Source organism: Numenius arquata, chromosome 7 (assembly GCF_964106895.1).
Source record: "Numenius arquata chromosome 7, bNumArq3.hap1.1, whole genome shotgun sequence".
Taxonomy (NCBI): domain Eukaryota; kingdom Metazoa; phylum Chordata; class Aves; order Charadriiformes; family Scolopacidae; genus Numenius; species Numenius arquata.
This window is the reverse complement of record NC_133582.1, coordinates 4922975-4948935: the sequence shown is the minus strand read 5'-3', so window position 1 is coordinate 4948935 and position 25961 is coordinate 4922975. Positions and strand designations below refer to the sequence as shown.

The following is a 25961-nucleotide window of genomic DNA, read 5'->3' as shown; positions in this document are numbered from 1 at the left end:
TGTCTCCAAATCTGTAACTTTTAATGGTTTTACTCACTGGAAAGATAGGAAAGGATTTTCCCCGTAACTGTTTTATGCACATTATTATTATTATTATTACTACTGCTATTATTATTACTACTGCTATTATTATTATTATTGCTACTATTATTATTACTATTATTATTATTACTATTATTATTATTAAAGTTGCTGCGGCTGGATGCATCCATGTTCATACAACGTTCGGTTTAATTCTCTTTTTATTTGCAGCTTCAGCGCTTAATGGGTTGGGTCTAGAGGGGGCTACGGATGCTGCTCTGAAGCCCCTCGGCAGCCAGTGCAGCAGCTGAATAATAATAGCAATAATGATGATAATAATAATAAATAATAATAATAATAATTATAATAATAATAATAATAGTCAACTACCTACTACTACTAATCCCTAACATCTAGAAAGGCCACAACGTCATATTTTTTAAGGTCCCAACGGTTTTCCCGAGCGAAAACGCCGCTCCCCGGGCCCCCCCCCGCCCCCACCTTCCCTCTGCATTTCGGGGGGGGGAGCTGGGGCTCCCGGCCAGCCTTGGGGAGGGGGTTGGGGGGGAATTGGGGAGGGTGTCTCAGTAAGGTTTATCGTGGGGTGTCTCTGCCGCGGGCGGCGGGGCCGGGGGGCGGGATGGCGGTGCGGGACGGGGGTTCGGTTCCCGTCCTCCACCCCCCATCCCCGTGTCGTCCCCCTCCCTCCCCCCGTATCCGTGTCCCCCCCCCCGCGCCCCGCCTCGTCGGGCCGCCGCGGAGGGGGCCCCCTGGTTCAGGCGGCGGGGCATGGGGGGGGGGGGGGGACGGCGCTGATTGGTCGGCGGGGCCGGGGCGGCGGGGCGGGGGCGGCGCTGATTGGTCGGCGGGCGGCGGTGGGCGGTGGCAGCCCCCGCCCCGCGGCTCCGCCCGGCCCCCGCCGCCGCAGTGACACTAATGAGCGAGTTCTTCCCACCGGTCTCCTGCCTGGAAGTGCTGACAGATCAAGGCAACAAATTTCAATTACAAGCCCTAATTTGTGTCCGCAGAGCGTTTGTTACCCATGTCAGTCCTGCCTGGCCCATCAGACGGGGCAGAACGTGGAGGAGGAGGAGGAGGAGGAGGAGGAGGAGGAGAAGGAGGGGGAGAGAAGGAGCGCATCTGCAAAAAGGAATAGATTATATTTTTTTTTTCTCTCTCTCTTTAAGAAAAAAAAAAAAAACCAAAAAAACCAACAAACCACCCCAACTCCCCCCACCTCCAAAAAAAAAAAAAAAAAAAAAAAAAGAAAGGGGAAAAAAAAAAAAAAAAAAAAAGACTTGGCTGATAACTCGGATTTAAAAAGAAAGGCGAGGAAAAGCGCCCCAGCCCCTTGCCGGCGCGGTCGGGAGGACGGGAGGGCGGCGGGCCGGGCGCGGGTGCCGGCGGCCGCGGCGCGCCTGGATGCGCGGGCTGTAGCGGAGCGGAGCGGGGTTTGGGGGGGGTGGGGGTGGGGGGTGCGCGGGCATGGCCGACAAGCGACGGTCCTCGCCCGGCACCACCATGAGCCTGAAGGCTCACGCCTTCTCCGTGGAGGCTCTCATCGGGGCCGAGAAGCAGCAGCAGCAGCAGCAGCCGCCGCCGCGGCAACCCAAGCGACGGAAACTGGGAGGCGAGGACGAAGCGACGGAGGACGAAGGGGGAAGCGGCTGTTGCTCCAAGAGCTCCCCCCAAACCAACGCCACCGCCACCGGGAGGACCTGCGGCGACATGGAATTGGGATGCGCCTCCCGAGCCCCCGCCGGTGAGTGCCAACCCCGCCAACCTCTCGCCCCCGGGAAAAACGCTCCTCCGGCTGGGCTCCGGTTCCCTCCCCCGCTTCCTTCTTATTCCTTCTGTCTTTTCCATCCTTGCATGGGCATCCCCGCCATCGCCGGCAGCCGCCCCGCTCCGCGCCGCGCCGCCGTCCGGCGGCGCGGCGCGGAGCGGGGCGGCTGCCGGCGGAGCATCATCTCCGGGGGGGGAGGCTTGTTTCCGAGGATGATGAGGAGGAAGCACCCCCTCGGTTCACCCTCACACACCGGGTCGGCGTGGTCCGGTTGAGGGACACCCCTTTTCCTCCTCCGTCCGGTTCCCCGGTCCCCCCTCTGGCTTCCTCTTCCCGGTTTCTCCGCAGGCGGCGGCGAGGAGGATGTTTTCCCGGCGGCTTCCCCTCCCGCTTCCCCCGGCGGTTCCCCGAAAAATTCCAGGCCCGGTTCACCTCTGCCCACTCCGCGGGTGGACCTGCAAGGAGCCGAGCTGTGGAAGCGCTTCCACGAGATCGGTACCGAGATGATCATCACCAAGGCGGGAAGGTAACGGGGCACCGGCGGCGGCCGCCACCCGGGCTCTGTCCCGGGGCGGGCGGGTACATCAAAAACCGGGAGCTGGGAGCGGGGAAAAAAAAAAAACCAACAACCCTTCCAGATTTACGAGGCAGGTAGATGGCGATAATTTTTAGCTGGGCACGGGAGCACGAGGGTTTCCTGTTCATTAAGGCGAGGGGTTGGGGTGCGTCGTGTCCTTCTAAAGGGGAGACTTTTTTCCCCCTTTTTTATTTTTTTTTTATTTTTTTTTTTTTTTCCCCGTGGATACACATGGTAAAAACCTGGGTAGTATAAAAGTATCCGAACTTATTAGAAATTACAAAAACATATTTTATTGGATCCATATGGTGCCTTCTACGTTTTCAGAGAGGCTTTATTAATGATTGAAACGCAGTCTTGAACAGCACAAAGCAACATTTGTCTTAAGAGAGTCCAGTCGGGGAATTTCTGTTTTATCTTACAGGTGCACTGAAATAAAAGCGAAAACTAGTTAACCGCAGTCAGGTTTACCCTCCTGCTTATTCAGAAATAACGGAGATAGGATTTTTCTTTCCAGTAACGACTTTTAATTGATTTATATATATATATTAGAACAGCAGCAAATAGTGAATAAACTGGAATGGCTTTCAGGCTTATAAAATACAGAAAAGTACCTTTCATTAGCTTGCAGTCAGCTCGTCACTAGGACGTTTCCTTTTTTATTTTTTTTTTTTTTTTGCTTGAAGAATGAACTTTCTTGCTAAAAGGCATGCCAAACGTGAGCTAAGTAATGCATTTTTTTTTTTTCTTAATGTTAAAACAACCGCATTGGTTAATTACTCCTTTTTCTCTGCGGAAGGAGCTAAATCGTGAAAGTATCTTTTTTATTTTCTTTCTTTCTTTTTTTTTTTTTTTTTTTTTTCTTTTAGAAATTACCTCGTAGATTCGTTTCTGCTTTCAATAAAGAAGTTTTACTATACCTTTCAAAGACAGAGTAGCTCTTGCACTTCACCTTTAGTAAGTTGCAGACAGGAAGTCCCGTCTCAATAAAGACCATATTGTTGGGTTACAGCATGGCACGTTGGCTTTTATAACTGCATCCTTGCCGTGTTACAATTGTATCACCGCGGATTTAGCTTTCTAATTCGCTGCTAAAGAAATGAGACACCGTTTGCTGCTGTCAGTTGGACCTGAAGTTGCAGTTTGCCTTTCTGCAAGTCTTGGTCTTCCTGGGTGAAGGTGGCTCTTTGCACATCCCCAGAAATACATTTCTATACAGTATCTCAAACGGGCTTTAAATGCGTGTCCGGCTAAAGCGAAGTCTCGAACCCAAATGATTTACTGTCTAACAATAAAGTCGAAATGATGTGGTAATAGCTGTACTCCCAAAGCGTATCCCAAAACATACGAAGCATTGTTCGAGTAAATGCACTTTAGAAATCTGTTTTGACATATCGAATGGGCCATTTCATGGCTGTGTAACTATAATCGTCCAAAAGGACTCTGTAGGCTAAAAGGAAGAACGAGAAAAATCCCACGAACCGGTTACTTTTCCTAAACAACCATTCCCGAGTCTGTTTCATATTAAAAATGACCTCTCTCTTTCCATGTTCAGGCGGATGTTTCCCGCAATGAGAGTGAAGATCTCAGGTTTAGACCCACATCAGCAGTATTATATTGCTATGGATATCGTGCCAGTGGATAACAAAAGATACAGGTATGGTGACTTTAAGGCAAAAAACATCCAATGCAAGCCATAGGGAGCTTGGCTATTGGAAGAGAACATTAACACTATATAAATTAGCTGAAGATCGTGTTTAACTCTCCTTCAGATTCCTATTTTCATCCCAGTGCATTTAGAAAAAAAAGCATAAATTGTGCCAAGTATGCAAAACCGACTAACGTTTCTGTTGAGGCTCTTTATACATTTGCCTTATGTTCTGTGGGCAGATGCTCAGGTTTTGGCTTTCAGAGAGCGCGGTTCTAGTGCGGTCAGGAAATCTTATCGTGTCTTATTCCACCTCGGTTTTTCCTATTAACAAATCCATATGAAAATGCATGTTTTTCTAGTGCTAAATGGCGTTAACATTAATAAATAACATTATTAGCATTAATGTCTGATTTAAGGGCATATAAGCTTTCTTGGTCATGCTTCAAAGTGATTAGATCACTTAATTTAAAAGCTGTTTATCACTCAGATATTTGGTTGCTTACCAAATATCACAAAGGGTAATATTTCTAATTCCTGTCTTTTAAAGAATTAATGGCGTTATTGTCTGAAGAATAATGTGAGGAACAAAAGTAGCTGTTCTTCCAACATTTAAGGGTAGGAATTCCGTGCTGAAAGTCTCACTGTTTCCAGGGCAGTTGTGTTTCGAGGGAGGTAGTTGGACTCTTCTGAAACCACTGGTTCCGTTAGAAAGGTTTGCAGGATCGGGCCCGCAGCAGTTGTTCCTGGGAGCTGTAGATGTTTGGTAGGTCTTGCTTTACAGAGGCCGTCCCAGGCTCCGTAGCAGCCAGGAGGAGCCTGGCCAAGTAGTTCAGTGGAGGCAGGATCAGGTCCTTACCAATTACTGGTTTGATTGTTTCAACCCTGTACTTAGCCTAATGCAGGGAAAACCGCTGCGGATACAATTGTAGAGCTAGGAATATTCCAGACTCGGACTAAGAGGTTGGTTCTGCAGGAATGCCGCCTCGTTTCCTAAGCAAACACAGCCCTATGTGGTTTTTTTGTGTGTCCTTACCCCATTGACTGGAATTCTGTCCTTTTCTCGTGCGGTGTGTAAGACATTTCTTGGGACTATTTTAAATTTCGTGTTTTTCAACAAGGTGCAGATACCAGTGCTGAGGATGTCCAGCACATCCAGTTAGGGGAGGCTTTACTGACTGTGTCACAGAGAAAAAATGCTTTTTTTTTCTTTGAATCAGTGCAGTGCAACTCAAGTGAAAGCCCCTTTCTTGCTTTGTGTTACACGTGTGCATTTACTCAGCACTCTGAGCGTATCATTCCTGGAAGGTCTGAGCAATTGCTTAATTCATAGAAAAAGGCAAGGTTATTATTCCAAATTGAATTAAAATGTTCATATTAAAAATTAAAAAAGGTTATATTGAATATGAGTTGTTTAATATTTCATTTAAAATACAGTCATAACGAGCCGCACTGTCTGCCCAGGGTGATACGTGGTGCCCAGATAAGTGAAGTAACTTAAAAAAAGTTGTATGAAGGGCATTATTTTCTCAGTTGGCAAACTTAAATTTCTGTAATCATGTACCACGCCTTTAACCTTCCCGCTAATTATTAATGTTTCGCACGTTTTCCTTGATTCCACTTTTCATTCTTTGCTGTGCGATCTGTGATTATTATTTTTTTTTTATTATTATTATTATTATTGCTTACTGTTATTTTAACTTTGGCTGTTCATGTGGCTTTACGAACTGTCTTGCAGGTCTTTACATTCGAAAGATACAGCCTCAGTCACACACGGAGCCTAGGCTTTAGCTGTCAGAGCAGACAGCAAAACTAAATGGAAATGAAGAATCTTACAGCTAGGTGTAGATTTTTGGCAAAACTAGACCTTGTTGTAAATACTTGGAAGCTGAAACTGTTTACTCAGCATATTTTATGTGTGTTTATGACTTTATTTACTTTTGTAGGGAAAGCGCGTATTTAGTTTAAACCGACAAATGTAAAATAAATGAAAAATGTTACAACAGTTGACTGTGCCATCTGGGGTTGAGAATTTGTCTCCAGGAGAGGGTTTCACCCCCACTCCAGGTCTTAGGTTTACAGCCTGATACGAGTTGCGCGGAGTGATGCACGTATAGGATCATTTAGTTTTAATTTCCAATTATATAGTTTGTCTTTTTCTAATAAGGAACTGAATTGTACAAACGGATGATTTGATAAGGTTTTCCTTGTTTTTATTAAGAAGTATAGCTGAATTACTGGGATTTTACCGTACTTGAAAAAAAAAAAAAACAACACCTTGAAGTTTTTCATTGGTGCTTTTAAAATTGCCCTGTGAAGTGTCTGCCTTCAAAATAAGTTTTCTACCAAAGCAGGCACTATTTTTATTAGAAAATGACTTTGTCAGCATTGGCCTATCAAATGAAATATGGGCTGTGCTTTTTCATTTTTAAGCCTTTCTGCAATACTATTCAAGAAAATTAATATGGTCTTGCAGAAATAGCAAGAGCACAGTCTGACACAGTTTCATTATTTTTCCCAATCATAACGTTCTTTCCCTTCAATAGCTTTATTTATAGACTCTTATATTAGACTCAACATGTTAAACCTTCCAAATATGGAATTACTACTCGATTTGATAAATGAGGGACCAGATTCTTCCCTGCCTCCTGATGCCTGCTCAGAGCGGAGCTGCGGCAATCAATGAACAGACACCAGCTTAAAGCTCAGTGTGCAGCCTGGTGTTAAGGCTGTTACTGATTTTAAGACGACCAAGGTCAGATCAGAGCCTTACTTTTGCAGATACCAGAACTATGTTTTGAGAGTAAAAAAAAAAAAAAACCAAAAAAACCCAACTTTTATTTGTTGTCCTTTCATGTTTTGTTGACTGGTGGGTTCTTGCCGTATGTATGGGCCCTAATTTATTAATACGGGCTGGGTCTGATGAATTATTTGGGGGTTTTGTGGCTATAGGTGTTTGTTTTCTTTTTGTAGGTATGTTTATCATAGCTCCAAGTGGATGGTGGCTGGTAACGCTGACTCCCCGGTGCCGCCTCGTGTTTATATTCACCCCGATTCACCCGCCTCTGGGGAGACGTGGATGAGACAAGTGATCAGCTTCGACAAACTGAAGCTTACCAATAACGAGCTGGACGACCAAGGGCATGTGAGTACTCGCTCTTCTGCAGGATTATATGTAGGCACATTGCTCAGCCCGGGAAGACTCTGACGTACAGCTCCAGGGTGCCAGAAATAGGTTTGACTTTTCAAAGCTGTTTTGGAACTTTACCGTCCAGATCTAAAATCTGCTTACTTTCTGCTCCAATAATTAACTGCTTATTACAGCCTGCTGTTTTACTCCCCCCTCAAAACCAGAACTCCTTCTGCAAAGTGAGACTTTACAAGGCTAAATTGGCTAATACGAAGGGGCAGAATTGCTCTCATGTTTTCCCACCGAGTGTGTTACTCGCAACTTCTGCTCCGATCAAAAAGGACGCTTAAATTCACAAGTGGCTAGAAGAAACATTAATAGTGTGTAATAACTTCATGTGAATAAAAATACACTTAACTATTTTCTTAACCTAAACATTTGTGTGAAATCCCATGAGGTGTTAATAATTGCAGTCAAAAAAAAAAACCCCAACAACATGGGAGCTGGGTTTGCTCCGATAATGATTTATTACATACCTTATGAAGCAAGACCCTTTCACAGCTGAGGCTCATTACTTCTGAAAAAACTGGCGAGGACGTATGCAGTACGAGTGTTCTGTTTGCAAGTTCTAAATTGTTTAGTTATGACATTATCTAATGTGACAAAATGTGTTATGTTAATATTTCCTTTTCTCTTCAAAACTGTTGAAACATGACAGATGTAAGCCAGTATCTTTCCAGCAATCCCTAAAATAGTTTTACTTGACACCTTAGGAAATAATTAAAAAAACAAGAATTGTTTTTAGTCAGGGTGAAGTCTTTAATTTTTGCAGAATCCTGTAATAAATGGCAAATGTTGGCTTCCTTTCAGAAGGAGCATCGGGTTCCAAGTGGTAGAGTTTTAAGATGTTGGAGGCAAGTTTTGAGACAGGATGTGGATTCCATTGTCCTTAGTGTAGCCCCGTTTATTAAGCAGGATACTTTCCCCTTTGTGGAAGGGAGTGAAAGAAAACGTACCTGGCACAGAGTACAAAGATACTACGTGCATCTTTCAGTGTAGTTGTAACTCTGTGACATTAGGCCGGGTATTTTGTCAAAACATAATCCAAGTTTAAGTATGAGATATTTTTTCATCTGTTTGTATTTGCAAAGGAGATTAACGTGAGACTCTGGTCAAACGGTGCAGAAACTACAACTTTTATGTTACTTTTAGGCAAAAAAGCACCTCCCTTTCCTATAACACCGCTCATAATTTTATTGCGCTTTTCCCTCAAAAGAATGTGGGGCTATTCACATCTCCTGAGTCAGTGGTGCTTTTCTTTAGGGCTTGTAAGAAAGATGTTTGACATCGCTTCTTTCCAGAGTTACAGTGATGGGGTCTCATTTGGCAGTGCCCGTCTCAGTTAAGGTTCTCACGCTTGGTTCCCTAAATTTTCCCAGCGACTCTTCCTGAGTGGGAGTTTCTCTGAGTCCTGACTCTATTGGAAGGGCTTAAAAAAGTGAAGCGGGTGCAAATGGGTGAAATGTGGCTTTTCCAACGGCGAGCAGGCCGGCCGGCTGGATTTTGTACTCACTCGTTTCGAAGGGGCGATACCTGGTCACCGTGGTCCACCCGTGCACTTTGCAGTCCCAAACTGCGATAGAATCTCGGCTATGCAGAGAATTGTATTGCTGTATTTTTCCATCCCAGATCTTAGCTTTGTTTTTACTCGGAACCGCAACCTGTGTAGTGTACACAGCACACCATTATTCATAATGTGGGGGGATATAAATTTTCTGGTCTTTAGTTAAGTGTTTCGATTTGGAAACTAGTGAAGTAAAGCCCTCGTATGGCGATTTGAGACACATTGAACTGATTCAGAGCTACGGCAGCGCCCCTCCTCCCCAAAATGGAAATTTAAGTATTAAAATAAAAGGACAAAAGAAGGATGACTGTAAAATAATTTCATATTTCTCAAATCTGGGAAATTGCAAACATGTCATTCATAATTACCAGAAAAGGCAAAAGCAGAAAGCAGAAAAGTGTCTCTTCCAATGGGTACATTTTTTCTTTTAAAGCTATGGTAGTGTGGAATGCTGTATTGAAAAAGCTATGTAGCCTCTGAATGCCTCCAGCAATAATGGAAAACGAATAATCATATTTTGTGATGAATATAAAAAACAATTGTTTCTCATAAGCAGGAAGGAACCATTTTTCTCAAGAGGGTACCAGGGGAGGGATGGGGGATTAGAAGAGCTAGGGGTCAAGGCTGGACTGTCCCTCGAATACTTGTTGTTACATCATGTGTTCTGACTCTCCCACCCCTCTATGGGAGATGGGGTATATTTTAGATTATTAGAAAGTTGTCTTTTTCCCTCCTGCTTAGGCAGAATGGCTGAGAGAAACCTCAGTGGGGTCTCCACACTCTGCCATCGTTCCTCCAGTAGTTCAAGCAGTGTCGGGCTTTAGTTGCTGTTCTTGGGGTGTGCTTTCCGAACTGCCTGGTTCTGGGGCTTTAAGTCTTGTCAAAATTGTTCCTTTATTCTAACCGTGCCCCCCAGAGGTACCAGCTTTTGCAAAGTTTTTGTGTTTAAAGTCCCAGGGCTAGGGTTTTGATCTTGCAGGTGTCGAGGTAGGGAGCTCACACGAGACCAACCCAGGGCCCTCGTACCCATTCCAGAGTATTACCTCTCGGGATCAGCGAGAAAAGTGACCCATGTCCATGGGAACGGGGACAGGATTTGCAAACAGGTAGTGTTCCTCTGCAGTATTTGGGTTGTGGTAGTAGTTCACGGCAGCCAGGTCCCCTCGCATTGTGTTGGCCTGGGATTAGCTCCTTGTGAGAGGAGATCAGCCACCTCTAAGATGACTTGCTTCGCTGCTCGAAGGCTTTCCGGCAGCTCCTCCCTGCCTGCTGCTACATTCATCAGTGTTTTGAGTGGGAGTTTGTGACGATGGAATTTTATAGCGCTGTTCAGCGGGGAGATTTTGATGTACCTCTGCACGTAGGACACTCATCGATACACAGGGTTCCACTTGAAGGCAGAGGAGATCAAGCAAAAATTGTAAGGATATGTTTGCCTTGGGTATTTTTGACCTCCAAAGGGAGTCCCAGGGTGAATTTCCTACATTGGAAAGACTGTGCGCTTGTAGAGGTGTTAAGACCCTATGGCACCCTTAAGACACATACTGTGGCACTTGTGTCCTTCATCTGAGCTGTGATGGGATGGGAAAGCAAACCTGCATTTTGCAGTTGACACCGAGAAGTGCGTGTTCGGGGCGCTCTTTGTTAATGCCTCTCACCCCTCTCTCCTCCGTGGAGTGAGTGCTGCATTGTCAAAGCAGTCTCTCCCTCCGGCTGGTTAGAGCTGGCTGATTTTTCTATGTTAATGCAGTTTTTAATCCGAATTTCAGTAGAGGGGGAAAAGTCAATATTTTTGATGCTATTTTCCATGCTTTTCAACTGAGTATTTTTTGATGCAGAGAAACATCTTTTAACTTTTAGTGAAAATGGGGCTGTTAGTGTGTTAATTGTTCCTTGGTGGTTGGTATTTTAATTTTTTTTTTTCCCCATTTGAAAGTGGGGTGAGGCTGGAAGCAGAGGCAGGCTGTTACTCTGCCCAGATTTGGCTCCAAGCAGCAAGCTCTGCTTACAGTCAGTGGGTAGTTATGCGTTCTTGTGACAATGAAAAGCTGGGAAACATCAGCATTTGCACTTGCAGTTTTTGTCCTTGTGGAGAGGGAATCCGTGCTCCTTGGCCCCACATGCTTCTCTGACTGCAGAAAGCCTGAATGCATGGGCTTTGCAGGGAGGACGAAGGAGGATTTTTTTGGTGAAAAACAGCATCAAAGTGAGCACCCATCGAGGTGGAGAGGTGGCTGTGTGATCTGTGCACCGCCGAGCCGCCGGGAGGATCAGCATCTCCCCCAGGATAGAGGATCGGGCTCTCGCTTGTGCTGGCTGGGATGGTTCACGGCGGTTCCCAAGCTCAGAGTCACCTCTGGGTCCTCATCACGGCAGCATCTCTCAAAAGCTGTAATCCCGAAGGTAATCCCGGTTTCGTGTGTCTGCGGGCGCCTTGGCCACCTCTGCTCTCCCAGCCTTGCCCTGCTGCTGCCTCTTCTGTCTGACAATCATGTCTTGACAGCTGCGGTGGCCAAAGTGTAATTTGTCATTTGTCAGGAGAAGTTTGTTCCCCCCCAAAGTGCTTTTTTTGGTTGGGCCCTGGGAGTGATTTGTAGAGAGCGACAAGCTTTTCAACTGTGGGTTGAAAGCCATGCCAACTCGTGCTCAGCATTTGGTGGGGTTTATTCTGGTTGGGGTTTTTTTTGTTGTTGGCTTTTAAGGGTACAAAGGGAAAGCTGCTGGTTCTGCAGATAAACTGTTGGATCCTGTTTGTGTTGTTGAATGTGCAAGCAACATGAGATGAAAAGCAGAATCTCATTTTCCTTAGCTTTTTCATCGCACTAACTTCAAGTGATGCTTAGAATAACAGCGCTACGTGGTTTTCAGAGTGGCCATTGCCTCTCCCTCTCCTTTTATGTCCTATCTACATTGCGTTGCTCTTTAATTCACCAGGGCTCTGCAGTTATGTATTATTTAGTCAGAATTCAGAGTACTGATCATTAAGACTCATGATCAGACTGATCATTAACAAAGATCCTATGGCATGGTACAAAATCAAGAAAAAAAATACATCCTGCTATGGATTCGCTAATTGTCTAACGGTGTGTCAGGGATGGAAACTTCAGGATAGCACAGAGCCAAGCCAGGTTGCTCTTAAGAGATGCCAAGGATCGGTTTAGCTGTAATAGCCACCCAGATAAGGAGTGGGAGATGGTGATCTCCATCCTGCCATGACTTCACTTGTCCGGGTACACGAACAGAGATGTTCTGGGTTGTCATTGCATGTAGGCAAGTGGTAGTTTGCATCTCAGAGGCGATGGGGTGAAGTAATGGGGGTGGGAGCAGAACGTGGCACGCTCAGTGGCACCCAGGCAAGCGGCACGGCACCGGGTAGCGATGGGTTTGAGCAGTGGAACAGAACTTTGTTTGATCATTTTTCGTTATCCTGTTGCACCAGTATCTCCCCTAGTGTCACTGGGTGTTCACAGGAAAACAGGGTCAGGAATGTGCTGTCCTCTCTGCATTTTCATTTCGTACATCTTTGCCAGCGGAGAACTGAAAGGAGTGTTGTAAAAGAGAATACACGTTTGCATGATAAAAATCTTCTTCTGTGCAAGATTTCAGGGACTTGGGAAGGGAAAGGCTTCATATGAGGACATCCATAGGGCACTCCCTAAGCAAATTAGTTGGAGCCTGTGATGTCATCGTCAAAACCTTACTTGCAGGCTAATAAACCCCCTGATTATCCAGAAACTTGGCTTATCCAAAACAGGGTCATGTCATCTGGCCAGGACGAAGCACATTAAACTAGCCAAACTCTAGCTTATCCAAATGAATGTAATGTCCTTTATGTCATTTGGATGAATGAACTTCCACGGTGTCTGGCATAGGGGCTCTGCCGAGCGCCTCAGCTCGTGCACGTTCCGAGGCTGCTCAAGGAGCAGGAAATTAAAAAGCTTCCCCTGAACGTTGATTAGGGGTTCCAGAGGCCAATAGCCATAGGACTATTTATTTATTGAGTTACTAATTTCTTAGGCCTTCCAACAATAATAGTTGAGCTTCCAATTATTTTTTCTTTTCTTGAAATCTTGTATTTTAGTAGTGGTTAGCTGAAGCGGAGTAAAATGGAGGAAAAATTCTGTATTTTAGATCTCCTCTAAAATTTGCGAGCTATACAAAAAGGTATTTTTTGTGTCTAATTTTATGCACTAGGAGTTCATATACTTCTCATTTATCTGTTATTCTTAATCCAGCTTTTGTATGCTGGGAGAGGTTTGTGTATGGGTTGTATTGTGTGCATATGTATTATAAATCTAGGGTTATTAAAACTTTAGAGTTTGGGATTTTGGTAGTATTTTACTCTGAAGTTTCTGCTTCTTCAGAGTGTGAGAGTCTTAGGTTGTGTTCAAAACAAGATATGTTTCCAGCCTTTGGGATATCAGGAAGAAAATTCCCCAAGTGTATTCTGAAGGTTCCAAAAACAAAAGGCAAATGCTGCTATTAATGCTATTAATCCTGTTAGATCAAATCCAGGCTCCAGTGGAAAAAAGGGACAAAACTTTCCTAATTCCAGTGGAACCAGTACTTCGCTCTTGATTTTTTTTTTTTCACTTTTCTTTTTTTTTTTTTTTTTTTTTTTTGAGCCAGTCTCAATTGAGCCAGTCTCTGAATTTGGAGCTCCTGAGTCGTAATTTTTAAATGCTTAGGGTTGGCAATAACATAAATGCACAGGGATTAGACTACTGTAATAAGAACCTTCAGAGGTTAAAGAAAACATTTGATTTCCAGTAAGTGGCATGGTAAACACATACCATAATCTGTTCCAAAAAGCTATTAGTCCTGAAACAGCAGGGTGTCCTTTCTAATAAATGTTATCTTTTTCCTTTCATGACTGCGTAGATTATCCTTCATTCGATGCATAAATATCAGCCCCGTGTCCACGTCATCCGAAAAGACTGCGGAGATGATCTGTCCCCTGTCAAGCCCATCCCTTCGGGAGAAGGGGTGAAAGCCTTCTCCTTTCCAGAGACAGTTTTCACTACCGTCACAGCGTACCAAAATCAACAGGTAACGTGGGATTTCTGCTTAGAACACTTTCCAGGCCTTTCAGACTAGTCAGGGAAGGAAGAGATTGGAGAAAAGCGAACACTTTTATTACACCACTGATGATTAATAAGCATCGCCTGAACCCTTTTCATATGACAAATGGCTTTTACTAATACTATTGCTGCAGCTTCAGAAGCTGAGGCTTCAGGCCAGGTGGACTAGACGCTGCATGTAAAAAGCCATTCTTATTATGGAGATCACACTGTCTAATTAGCATAGTTAATGGTGTCTTAATTATAAATACGGCATTGAAGCACAAGGCAAAGAGCAGTCTAATTTTTAAAGGTGTTTTTGTACCTTTTAAGTGTAGGTACATGTCTGGATAGAATTTTTAAAGCGTTTTCGGTCCTGACTCCAGTGACTTCAAGGCTCCCAGGACCTTAACAGAGAAGCTGAGGTCAGAAGAAAGTTGCAGTCGTTTTCGTTAATTGCATTCAATGTATATTATTAACTGCAGTTTATCTGGGTCCAAATAATTCAAAGTCAAAAGTAAGCTGCAGGTTGTGTGACTCCTGTGTTTGGCCCTTATTACCACTTATTTAAGTATTAAACATAGTGATACCATAGCTAGTGTTGTGTTGTGATATTTTATTAATTTGATGTAAGTTATTACAGCTTTATTTTGGGAAATTATATATGCTTCGATATCTTTACAAAGGGAAGAGCAGGAGAGCCATGTAAATACTGAAATATAATTAATTGCTGCCTACCCCACTGATTTAAGTAAATTACAAGTATCTTGGGGTTTTTTTGCTGTTTTTTACTTAGGGTAATAGCCTAGGGATAATCTCTCTTTTCACATTTCCTTCTTGACCCGTACAGAAATAAAATTTAATTTAAATTTTATTGCAGTTGGGCAGTATACTCTCTTAGGTGAAGAATGACATTTGCCAGAAGATTTTTCTCAAGAATTCCAACCTGCCATTTGGTAGCATTAAATACCTATTAGCTTCTCTGGGGATTTGCAAATGTCATGATCAGAAGGCTGGCCCTTATTTTGCTGCATTTCGGGACAACCGTCTTAAACCATGCAAATATGAAGATGTTTCTACTCCACCATTGGCTTAATTCTGTCAGGATAGTAATTTTTGGTGTTACTCATCTGAGTTTGCATGTAGTAATTTCTTTAATCATCTTCACAGATAACTCGTCTGAAGATTGATAGGAATCCGTTCGCCAAAGGGTTTAGAGATTCGGGACGTAACAGGTAGGTGCTGGGGAAGGAGGTGGGCTCGTTACTGCCGACAAGAATGGGCTTGTGACGGCTGGTAGAGGGGAACGGCTGTATTTACAGACGAATTAGCCTGGGGACTCAGGCTCCCTGAGGGAGCACTGAGGTTTCCCAGTGAAGTTCTCCGTGATGGGCTCCTGTTGTTCCTGCTCCTCTGACCATCGAGGTCAAGAGCAGGTTGGCACAGGGCTTGATGCGTTTGCTCAAGTTTCCTTTCCGTGGAAGCGGCGGCACACTGTGAGGGCTGAAAATGGCATTAATGCAAACTTAGGTCTGTGATTTCAGGCTGCTCCTGAAATATCCTCTTCCTCCTGGCCCGAGACACAAATTGCAGATACCAGCATCAAACTGTAAGCCCAGGCTTTCTTGCACTTAAGTGGCATTTAGCATGGATGAATGGCTCATTTTTACTTAAAGGGGGAGAAATTAAGTCCCCTCCTGCAGTAACCTTATGTTTAGCACACTTGCCTAGGAGGTGGGAGAGCTGTGTTGAAGTGTCTCTTTAGCCTAAGGAGTTTTAAATCCGCTTCCTAGATGAATGCCTTTCCTACAAGGCTATAGATGACCTTGAAATGAGCCTGGTTTCCACCTCCTCTTGTTGCGGTTGGGCTGATTAATTGCTTGTTCTCTCTTGATCCATGAATCTTTCAAAATAGCAGTGGGGAATCCGAGTAGCACAAAGTGGAGGCTTGGGTCTCGTTCCTGCTGCCAGCACTGATGAGGTATTTTATCCAAAGACTGCTTAACGCAAAATACTTAAGCCTGTTATGAATTGTATGTTAAACCATTTCAGCTAAAAAAAGCATCATTTAATTGTGGTGCATAGTACACATCAGTTCCAGTGACCACATTGCGTTTGGTGTCTACAGCTGCTATATTTATGACCCAGCCTTGCAGGGAAGGGAGCAGACTGTGCTGGTGGGAATGTTCATGGAGTATCTTCCGGGAGCTGCTTTATTGGGCTTCTCTTTTAGTAGAGGCTACAGCACTAAAGCCTCTACCTGAGTTACATAAATGCTGAGATTGGACAGCAAACGAGAGTAGCTTTTTAGACGATGAACAGTTACGGCAGGGGTGGGGTGGTTGTAAAGACTCACAGGAATTCACTCTGAGTGTCTTTTCAGTTCTCACTCTGCATTTTCTGCTCTCTTAAGACTTTTGTCTTCTGGCAAGAAACAGTTGGCCAAGCTCTGTCCTGGGGCCTGGAATGGACGCCCCAGGCACCGGCATAAATAGGGTTTTGTCCTCCTTTGTAGCCTTCCAGTCTGAAATTTAAGTGAACAGGAACTTCCAGATAACTGCAGTGACTGAAGAAGCAAAACGTGCTGTGTGTACTTGGGGAAGGGAAAGATGTCCGTAGGTGCCCCGTTCGACAGGTCTCCGAAGGCAGTGTCTCTGCCAGGTGTGCTTTTGGCAGGGCTGGAAAATCGGTACTAAGGAGAGAAGCGTGAAACCCTGATTCCTCTGGAACTTCTGATTTTAAGTAAGGTTTGAATTTCTTCCGTAACGTTCTACGAAACAAGGAAAGACGCCCTTGAAAACAGAGAGGAAAGGATCGCTTGGAAACCATTTTTTAACGGGATTTAGCATGGTGGGACAGCCCTGGTATTACCCGAGGAGGATGTAGGTGCAGCAAGAGCACTGCAAATCCAGCTGTAGGACTGGGGCTATTCAAAGTGGTTTTTTGGTTTGGCTGATAGGAATAAGTTTGTTTCAGGCATTAGGAAAAAAGCAGGATATTTGAATTTGAAAGACAGTTGTAGTTTACAGAAATGGATTAGGAGGCTAGTCCTGCAGCAAGGGCCAGCCTCTGAATAAATGTTTCGGAACTGGCTTGAGATGAGGTCTGAATGCTTTTGCTGTAGTGTTTCTTGTTACAGAAATGATTCTGCAAACTCGTCCATTGCAAATTGATGTTGGTTTACTGAAGTCAGTATTGTTGTTTTCTTTGATAGGCTGTGTGGTACTGAACAAAAGTGTTTGGGAATGCAGCTCAGATTTTTAACTGTCGAGGAAAATTTCCTTTTTTTAATTTAAATTGCTGGTCTACTCAGTTGATTATTATTTTACTCAGCTGCTGAGCATTGAAGTTAAATGTTAAGATTTGGTTATCTTTATTGTTCTAGCTAGTGTACTTCTAAGCTAGACATTTTAGTCTGAAAAAACCAACCAAACAAACAAAACAGTGGTAGCATTATATCCAACTTTTTACTGTTGCTTTAATTATTGCAGCTATCTTACTACGCACCGCTGCATGCAGTAATTCTGTTTAATTAAAAATATTCCCTTTCAGGTCATTCCCATTCAGTCCCACAGGCTATTTTACAGAAATCAGTAGCTTCACCTTTTAAAAACATTCCCTGTGCATTTGCAAAGTGCAACAGAATTTATGTGCTGAGAATAGTTTCATTCTTCAGTTCGGCCTTAAGTTTGACCCTATAAAAACTTTTACTCAGGAAAGGACCAGAATTTCTCCCTTTAAATACTTCAGGAAAAACATAACTGTTTTGTTAAATAAACTTGGCCATTTGATAGCGTAAATTAGGGTGGTGATAAAATGTGGAAATTGTTCGAAGGCATCTTGTATAAATTATCGCCTTGGCTACACTCCTCCAGGAGGTGGCTTTTATCTCCCCTTTAACTAGAAATGAAAATTCACCGTTACTGCAGAAAATGAAGGCTATCTTTTTAGTCCAGGTTCAGCTAATAAATACTTTATTTCCTGAAATACATTTGTGATCCTCCTAGAAATGCAACGGGGAAGAAGCAGTATCGGAAGAACATGTTGGTAACTTCAAATTGGGCTATTTGCATAATTCCAGTTTACAGAGTGGTGACGCTCAAAGGCAAGCGCTTGTATTTGGTGTGTGCCTGATGCTCACACTTAACAGGCCTTTGGGGCCCAGCAGCCAAAAATAACAGCAAAATTATACCTCTGAGGTACATTATTTGTAAAATCCTGCCAGAAAACAAATGAGCCTTTACCTTCAGGAAATAAAGATTCTTCTGAATGCTCTCTGCCACGATTGTCTACCCGGTTATTTCTGTTTTGTCATGGCACTGTGTAAAGAAAATGACAGAATATTTTTAGTTTCTAAAGGCATTTTGCTCAGCACATAATAACCAAGACACAATACTGCTTTATACATGTCAGTAGCAAAAGGGCCATACACCCATGCCTTGCTCATGTTGTAAGCATGATTTTCCACCTCATTGGTAATGACTGGGAATCCTGTTTTAACAGAAATTGTCAGTGGATCACTTAGAGCAGTTGCTGTTAAGGAAATGTTGTACCAGGAACACATTTAACGACATTTTAGTCAAGTCCATCCCTGACTCCCAAACTCCAAAAAAGCCAAAATGCCAGACTTGTGGAACTGGGAAACTCTGCCTGCTGCCAGCCCGGTGACTGCAGATCACAGTCTGGTCTCATAGATGAGGACGCAGGGCTCTTTCCCAAAAAGCAAAATCAACTTCAAAATAATCCTAAAATTTTACTGATTTCTATATTTTTTTTTTGTGTGGTAAAGTATCCAGGGAAATGTGACAAAATACAGCTTGCTTTCATTATGCTGTGTTGGTTTTGTTCTAAATAGAATGGGACTGGAAGCTCTGGTAGAGTCTTATGCCTTCTGGAGACCTTCACTGAGGACACTTACATTTGAAGATATACCTGGGATACCCAAACAAGGTAATGGTCGTCTTTGTGTTCTTTCAAAACAAAAATGCATGAAGATAAATCTTTGCCCATCATTCTTTGCAAAAATCTAGGTGAGTTTGTCACTTGCAGAGGAAAAACATCCAACCAACCCCAGTGCAGGCCATCACCCCTCATCAGAGCTATTCTAAACGAATGCTGACCTAACCTCTGTGGCAGTAAAAATGTTAGATGGCAAAGATAAATCAGATCTCATGTGGAAAAAGATGCCAGTTATTTAAGAATGGAATAACCTGTTTCTTAGTGTTATACTCTGGTGAGATGCATAAGGCAGAGATCGTTTATAGATGACTTCTGTTGTACAGATCGGAACTCCAATGTAGAAATTATTGGTGTGTTTAAAAGAAGAAAAAGGAATGAGAGAAGAAATGTCCTCTAAGAAATGAATCAACAGTGGCAAGCTTAATTGGGTTTCTGCCTTGGAAAGCCTCCTTGGTTCTTAAGGACCTAAAAATTGTTCATTAAAAGTCCCAAAAAACTTTATCTGCATCCTAGAGCTTGAAAAAATGGAATTCCTCTCCATTTTGATCTTTCCTGCTCCCCAGTCCATAACATCTTGGCTCCCACTTTCACCATCATGCAGGTAGTGCTGGGGGGGGAAGGGGTATGTAAATGGCCTGTTTTGACAGAGAGGGGCGTCTCAGTACTTTTTTTCTGATTTCCTTTATTTCCAAAGCATCTCCTGGCATATGGAAAACCTCTCAGCTGTTTCCCAAATAAATCAGACATCTTGCTCCTGATTCTTCACATTTCCTGCTTTCTTGGTAATATATTCCAGAGTCATTAAGCATCTTCAGACCAAAACTCCAGAAGACATGGAAATACACAGAAATAATTTTTATGAACTTCTCCTTAGCCTAGTCCTTTGAGAAATCTTGAGCATCAATGCCTGATGTGGGCAACTAAGAAGGAGTTTTTGTACCAGGTCACAGATAAGTTGGATGAGGGCTGGCAAAGTTTCGGGTGGAGGATGGGAGTGGGAGATGGTCCTTATAGAAAAGGCCTGTAATGAGAAGCCAGGATCAGACCTGAAACAGTTTCAGGCTGCGTGACACTGACTGTTTGTATATATTGCACTGTTTGAGAGCAGCGAAACTGCTGCTATGAACTTCCCGCTTCCTTTTCTGCTTGTTGCTAGAGGTTAAGGGGCTTGTTGATGTTCAGAGGATGGGTCTGGCATCCTTGCATTCCTTCATCCTTCAGTCATCTACACCTTGGACAGCAGGGTAGTTTAGAGACTTGCTGAAAGACCCCATTAGAAATTTTTCCTGGTTGTTAGTGCTGGAAGCGGCCATCTTCAGATAGCAGAGGTGTTGATGTAGATTGGAAGAAAAATAAGTATGCCTTCCACCAGGATTTCTGGAATGTGGCAGTATCTCATGGTGCTTTGTGCCTGTTGTGGCCTGTCAACAGAGCAAGAAGAAGCAGGCAGAGATCACTGATACTGTGTTTTTCTTTTTACTAGCTCACCTATCATGAAAACCTGTGAGGTTATTGACAGTGTGTATTTCTTTGCAGCATCAAGCTGTTTGATAGTTAACGTGATTGACAAAGAGGAGAGTCCCTCCGTGCTAAGTGCCCTCCGCCTGGGAGACTGTGAAAGGCCCAAATAAATTCTTCTACACTCATTTTTTGGGGGGAGATATAATCTCTAAGAAAAGGAAGTGTTTCTTACAGTTGGGAAACTTTCAGTCCTGAGCAAAGGCTTCACCTGTAGCAAGCGGCGTGTTCTCAGGACCATTCAGCTCTGGTATTTGTCATGTAAAAAGTTCTGATATCGGTAAATGAACAGTTTGCTGCAAACCTAAACCTCCACCTACCCATTCGAGAAATGAAGCAGCCGTGCACAGTACTCAGCCTACACTTTTCCTGAAGTTGCTCTGAAGTTTTGTTCTCGATTTTTTTGAAGTTGGAACTTTTTTCTTCTGAAGCTGTGAACTTCCCTGAAGCCGTTGAACTGTGGGAGCCTCTATCACTCCAGCTAAGGAGCCGGTTCTGTAGCTGGTGCTCTGGCACAGAGTGCTTGAAACCCACTCTGGGGTGGAGCAACAGCAGAGACATTACAAAATTCATAAGTTTGAAGGGGGGTTCCTGTGATGTGGTACCCGCCTGGCTACGTTTTAGCTGCCACGCAGCTTGATTCCCGTGTCAAATAAAGAGTAGTTAACCGTTTGGGCAGGAGCTCTAAGTATTGAGTGATGGGCACAAAAGCATAACTTATAGTTTCTTTCTTGGACAGGCTGTTTCTTTAAAAATACACATGCCACACATGCACACTCTCACCTGCACATGTATGTAGATGCCATTTTTTGAATTCGCGTCGTGTTTCATGTCAAGGGTTATAATAAAAGATGAAGGTCTTGTTCTGTCCCCTAGGAGGTGAACCTTTCCCAACGTGCTTCTTACACTGTAATATTCTCTTGCAGGAAACGCAGGTTCCTCTACTTTACTCCAGGGATCTGGCAGTGGAGTGCCATCTACCCACCCTCACCTTTTACCGGGTTCCCCTTGCTCATCTCCAGCCTTCCACCTCAGCCCCAACACTAGCCAGCTCTGTAGCCTTGCTCCAGCTGACTACACAGCTTGTGCCCGCTCAGGCTTGACCCTGAACAGATACAGCACTTCTTTGGCTGAAACCTACAACCGGCTCACAAACCAAACCAGTGAGACCTTTGCACCCCCGAGGACTCCCTCCTACGTCGGTGTGTCCAGTAGCACGACTGTGAATATGTCTATGAGCGGCAACGACGGGGATGCCTTCAGCTGCCCACAGACTGGCTTATCCATGCAGATTTCAGGGATGTCTCCACAGCTCCAGTACATCATGCCATCCCCATCCAGCAATGCCTTCACCACTAACCAAACCCACCAAGGCTCCTACAACACGTTTAGACTGCACAGCCCCTGCGCGCTCTATGGATATAACTTTTCCACATCCCCTAAACTGGCTGCCAGTCCTGAGAAAATCGTTTCTTCCCAAGGAAGTTTCTTGGGGTCCTCGCCAAGTGGAACCATGACGGATCGGCAGATGTTGCCCCCTGTGGAAGGAGTGCACTTACTTAGCAGCGGGGGGCAGCAGAATTTCTTTGACTCTAGGACCCTAGGAAGCTTAACACTCTCGTCTTCTCAAGTGTCTGCACATATGGTTTGATGAAGCCTTTAAGTAAAAGTACAGTATGTTTGGTGTCTACAATGTATTTCTTTTGGAATATGAAAGGACACTCGATGTAGCTTGTAAAGTGTGTGTATATATAATATGAGAGGAAGTTTCACTGAATTTTTGACTTGCTTGTGGCCAGATTATTCTCCTATTTTGAGTTACGCAGAGTTTGTTGCGGCGCAGACTGCTTTAGTTTTCTGGTATAATACACTTAGTTGTATAACACGTTGGGACATATGCAACAAATTAAGTAAGACTTCCTCCCCTTTCCCCCTCCTCTGCTCTAACCCCTTTAAAGAATGAAATGACACTTGGAGTATTAAACAACACAAACAAGCCCACTTACATTTCCTATGGTACTAGTGAGTTTCTTTAAAACATTCATACAATGATAAGCTGATGCACCAAAGGCATTTTACAAGTTTCTTCTCTGTTATAAGGGATATGAAGGGTATTTGGACTTTTAAGTGTTAAGCATCAAGCATCCAGCCTAAAATAGAAGTTTCGCTAATGGATTATTTACAAAGTAAACGGAAAGATTAGTTTGCCTTCTCATGATATGCTGTTTTTAGCTTATCAACAGCACAGCATTCTTACTAGGGTTTATTTTTTTCAGCATTAGTCTAGATTTATGTTTAGGTATTTGAAGACAAATGATGCATATTCAAATTGTGTTGATAGGAGTAATTTAAACCAACAGCAGAAGAAGAGGCGTTCCTTGGTACGGAATGAACTTTGGGGTGCTTCATTTTTGTCAAAGAAAGGGCTTGATGCATTTTTTTCCTCCATAAATATTGCCTATAAGACATTTACTGGACAGTAGGATATTCTAATGTATCTTTGTTTTTGTATTTTTACTTTTTTAAAGGAAAATGCAGGTTTGATTTAGGGAAAAAAAAAAAAAGCGAGCAGGATGAGAAATTCCATTATTGGCTTTACCCTTTCGTGTGTGTGTTGTGTTTCGGGTTTGGTTTTTGTTGGTTGTTTTTTGGGGTTTTTTGGGGGGTTTTTTGGGTTTTTTTTTGTTTGGTGTTTTTTTTTTTTTTTTAATAAGGGCAAAAAGTCCTCCATCCTCAGTATCTCATAAATACATTGCCTGTAGCAATTAGGCAGATGGCCCAGTTTGCCCACAAGTGCTGGAAGCAGAACTTTGTCGTAGCTGCCTCCCTGTAACATGGCCAAAATGGGACCAGGATTACAATAAGCAAAATTTCTTTAATAGTTTACTTTGACTGCTCCAGCATGACACCTACAGCCTACGTCCCTCCCTCCAGGGAGCCATCTGTCTTCCTCTTACTCCATTCTGTCACGAGGTTACCGCTGCTCTGTTTCTCAGTCAGTTTTTGCCCTGGAATTGTAGAGTTTCCCTTCCTTCCTTCCCAGCTCTGGTTTTAACTGGCGCTTGTAAGAACACAGATCACAACCTGCTCCTGACCAGGCTTCTCCAGAATGACAAGGAGAGAGAAGCGGTTTGTCACAGCAAAGTTCCTGTCCTCATCTGCACCTGCACAGCCCTGGCGCCCATCAGTCCTGCTGCAAAAGCTGCCTCTTAGCTGTCTGCCCGCCCGTCAGAGCTGAGCCGTGGGGGCTGTAGAACAGATTTTAGTGCTTGAGAGAATGGGTCGTCTTCAACAGTACGCTCAGCCTCCTTCCTATTGTGCAGGTGATGAGAAGGTGTTTTGAAACGGGTACAAATGTAGCTGAAAATGCTTCGATGCTGGTCAGCGTTGAAGGAGAATAAGGCCTTTCAGATTTTACACTCTTCTCCACTAGATTTTTTTTTGGTGAAGGTGAATTGTTGTGCTTCTCAAGAGTGCCTACGTCTTTTCTGGCAAACAGTGGGCTTAACTGCTCCCACTGCAAGACAGGCTCATTGCAGCTAGTATTTCTTCAGAGGGTTGGAGATAATGCATGAAGAAACAGCCCTCTCACTGTCTCTTCTTATTATTTATGAATAGAAGAGAAACCACAGCAGTCTTTAAGCCCATGCCTGGAGAAAGGTTTATTTCTATTAGATTTTTTTTTTTTTATGTTAAAGAATACACTTAGAAAGTTCTCATTCAAAGCTGGAAAGACAAGACGATGAGCCTGCAGTTAAGGACGTGTGGGTTTGCTTCTTTGCTGTCACAAACTTCCCAAGTGACCTGGGCAATTCACTCAGCCTTTCTATATCTTTTTTTTTTTTTTTTTTTCTTTTCTTCTTCTGTAAAGTGTGATAATAGCACTTCTCTGCCTCACAGTAAATGCTGACAGTGCATTAAAGCACCTCCACTGTACTGTGGACAGTACATCACAGATGCATGGCTAGGTAGTGTTCATACATGAGGATAACAAAGAGCATTTGTGTAAGTCAGGTCTGTCGGTAGTTTTGACATTGCAGTGTCCTTTGAGGCAGACCTTGTAGTAAAAGACCCGCAATGCCAAAAACACTGTTCAAAAACCTCACGCTAAAAATTTGTGGAACGGTTCTTAAGATGCATAGAACATGGGCACATTTTTGGTTATGTAAATTGTCATAGCTCTGTTGGTTTAAATTAACAAGAAACTTGTGTATAGTAATTCCTGCTCTAGCCAAAACTTTGAAATCTTGCAGTTCGACAAATCTTTAAATGGGAAGAATGATACAATTACTTTGTATTTGAAAAAGGCTAAGGATAATTGTCCACGTCATCTTAAGGGCTGTGACAAGGTAGAAATGTGGAAGAGCTAAATCATGCATGTTCCTACAAGGGGAAAAAGAAAGGTTGTGCATGGATGTTCATGGAGGTGCTCCTGGCAAGAGTATGTACTTCATTGTCGGGGAATTTTTTAGAACTGGTCTCTTATTTTTCCTCAAATTATTCTTATCATATAACCACACAATATTGTTTGAAACATTTGTTCCTTAAAATTTGAATCATATTGTAAATACTTACCGGTGTGTCATTGTGAAAAGACTAGCTTTTTATCAATATAATAAATGCTATATATGCATTATATCTATAATTATATATCTGTATTTTACAAAAATGCCACAGAAAATATATTAAAGTGTGTATTCAAACACTTTTTACTACATTTGGAAAATTGAGGGGCTTGTGCCTTTTTTTTTTTCTCTCCAACTTCAGCTAGACCAAAGGAGGTGACTCTGAGGTAAGCTCTGAAAGTCAAAGACTTAATACAACAAGCTGCAATGCTCCAACCAGTTCACAGTTCTTACATGGTTCAGTTTAATCACCTGCTGTTGAACCTTTCTGTTACTTGTATGCAAAGACCATGGCAGATGTTGGGTACAAGGAGATGTTGAGGCTGATAGCAGAGCTGTGAGGTATTTAATGTGGGAAGAAGGGACAGAGCAGCTTGCCAGCTCCTTAGTCAGTGATGAATCCTTGCTGGTTCCTCATAGCCCGGCTCATCCCAGCTGCCAAGACCAGTTCATCTGCCCCATATCAGCCAGACCTGGGAGGTTAGTACATCCTTGTGACCAGATGCTTGAGCAGGAGCTGGGCACCCTGCATATTTTCTCTCTGTTGCTCTTACTTTGGCCATTCCCTCTCTGTTCTGCTCAGTCTAAATGCAAAAACCCATTGATTCCTAAGGCACAATTTGCAACCTACAATCAGCTGGGTATACTGTTACTCAGCAATGAGCAACATCTCTCCCTCCAGAAGTCCTTGTGTGCATAGTGGCCTTATTTCCTATTGTATTGCAATAAATGATTCCATGTGACGTAGGGCACAGAGCCTGAAAATCTGATTACTTTAGAGACTAGGGTTTCATAGTCACTTAACACCAGCATTGTTGCAAATGACCAGAATTAGGGCAAGAGAAGTAGGCATGAAATACTTGATCATAAATATCAGGCCTCAAGGGAGACTGAAAGCTTCTGGTTTTAATAAGAGAAGAGCCTTTTTTTGGAATAGCACAATCAGACTCTGAGAGGGCTCATTTCTGCTTCAACAGAGGACAACAGGAGAAACTTTAAAATCATGGACAGCA

General features: G+C 43.4%; 1 protein-coding gene across 1 annotated transcript; it reads left to right on the top strand.

Annotated features, from left to right (window-relative positions):
- Positions 1-957: 957 nt before the first annotated feature.
- Positions 958-25039, top strand: TBX18 (T-box transcription factor 18). The gene is made up of 10 exons (XM_074150446.1): positions 958-1193; positions 1268-1460; positions 1499-1783; positions 2156-2333; positions 3940-4041; positions 7006-7177; positions 13668-13835; positions 15017-15081; positions 18702-18796; positions 21250-25039. Exons 3-10 carry the CDS (start codon positions 1507-1509, stop codon positions 21972-21974), a joined length of 1782 nt encoding a protein of 593 aa, XP_074006547.1. The 5' UTR covers positions 958-1193; positions 1268-1460; positions 1499-1506; the 3' UTR covers positions 21975-25039.
- The last annotated feature ends 922 nt before the right edge of the window (positions 25040-25961 follow it).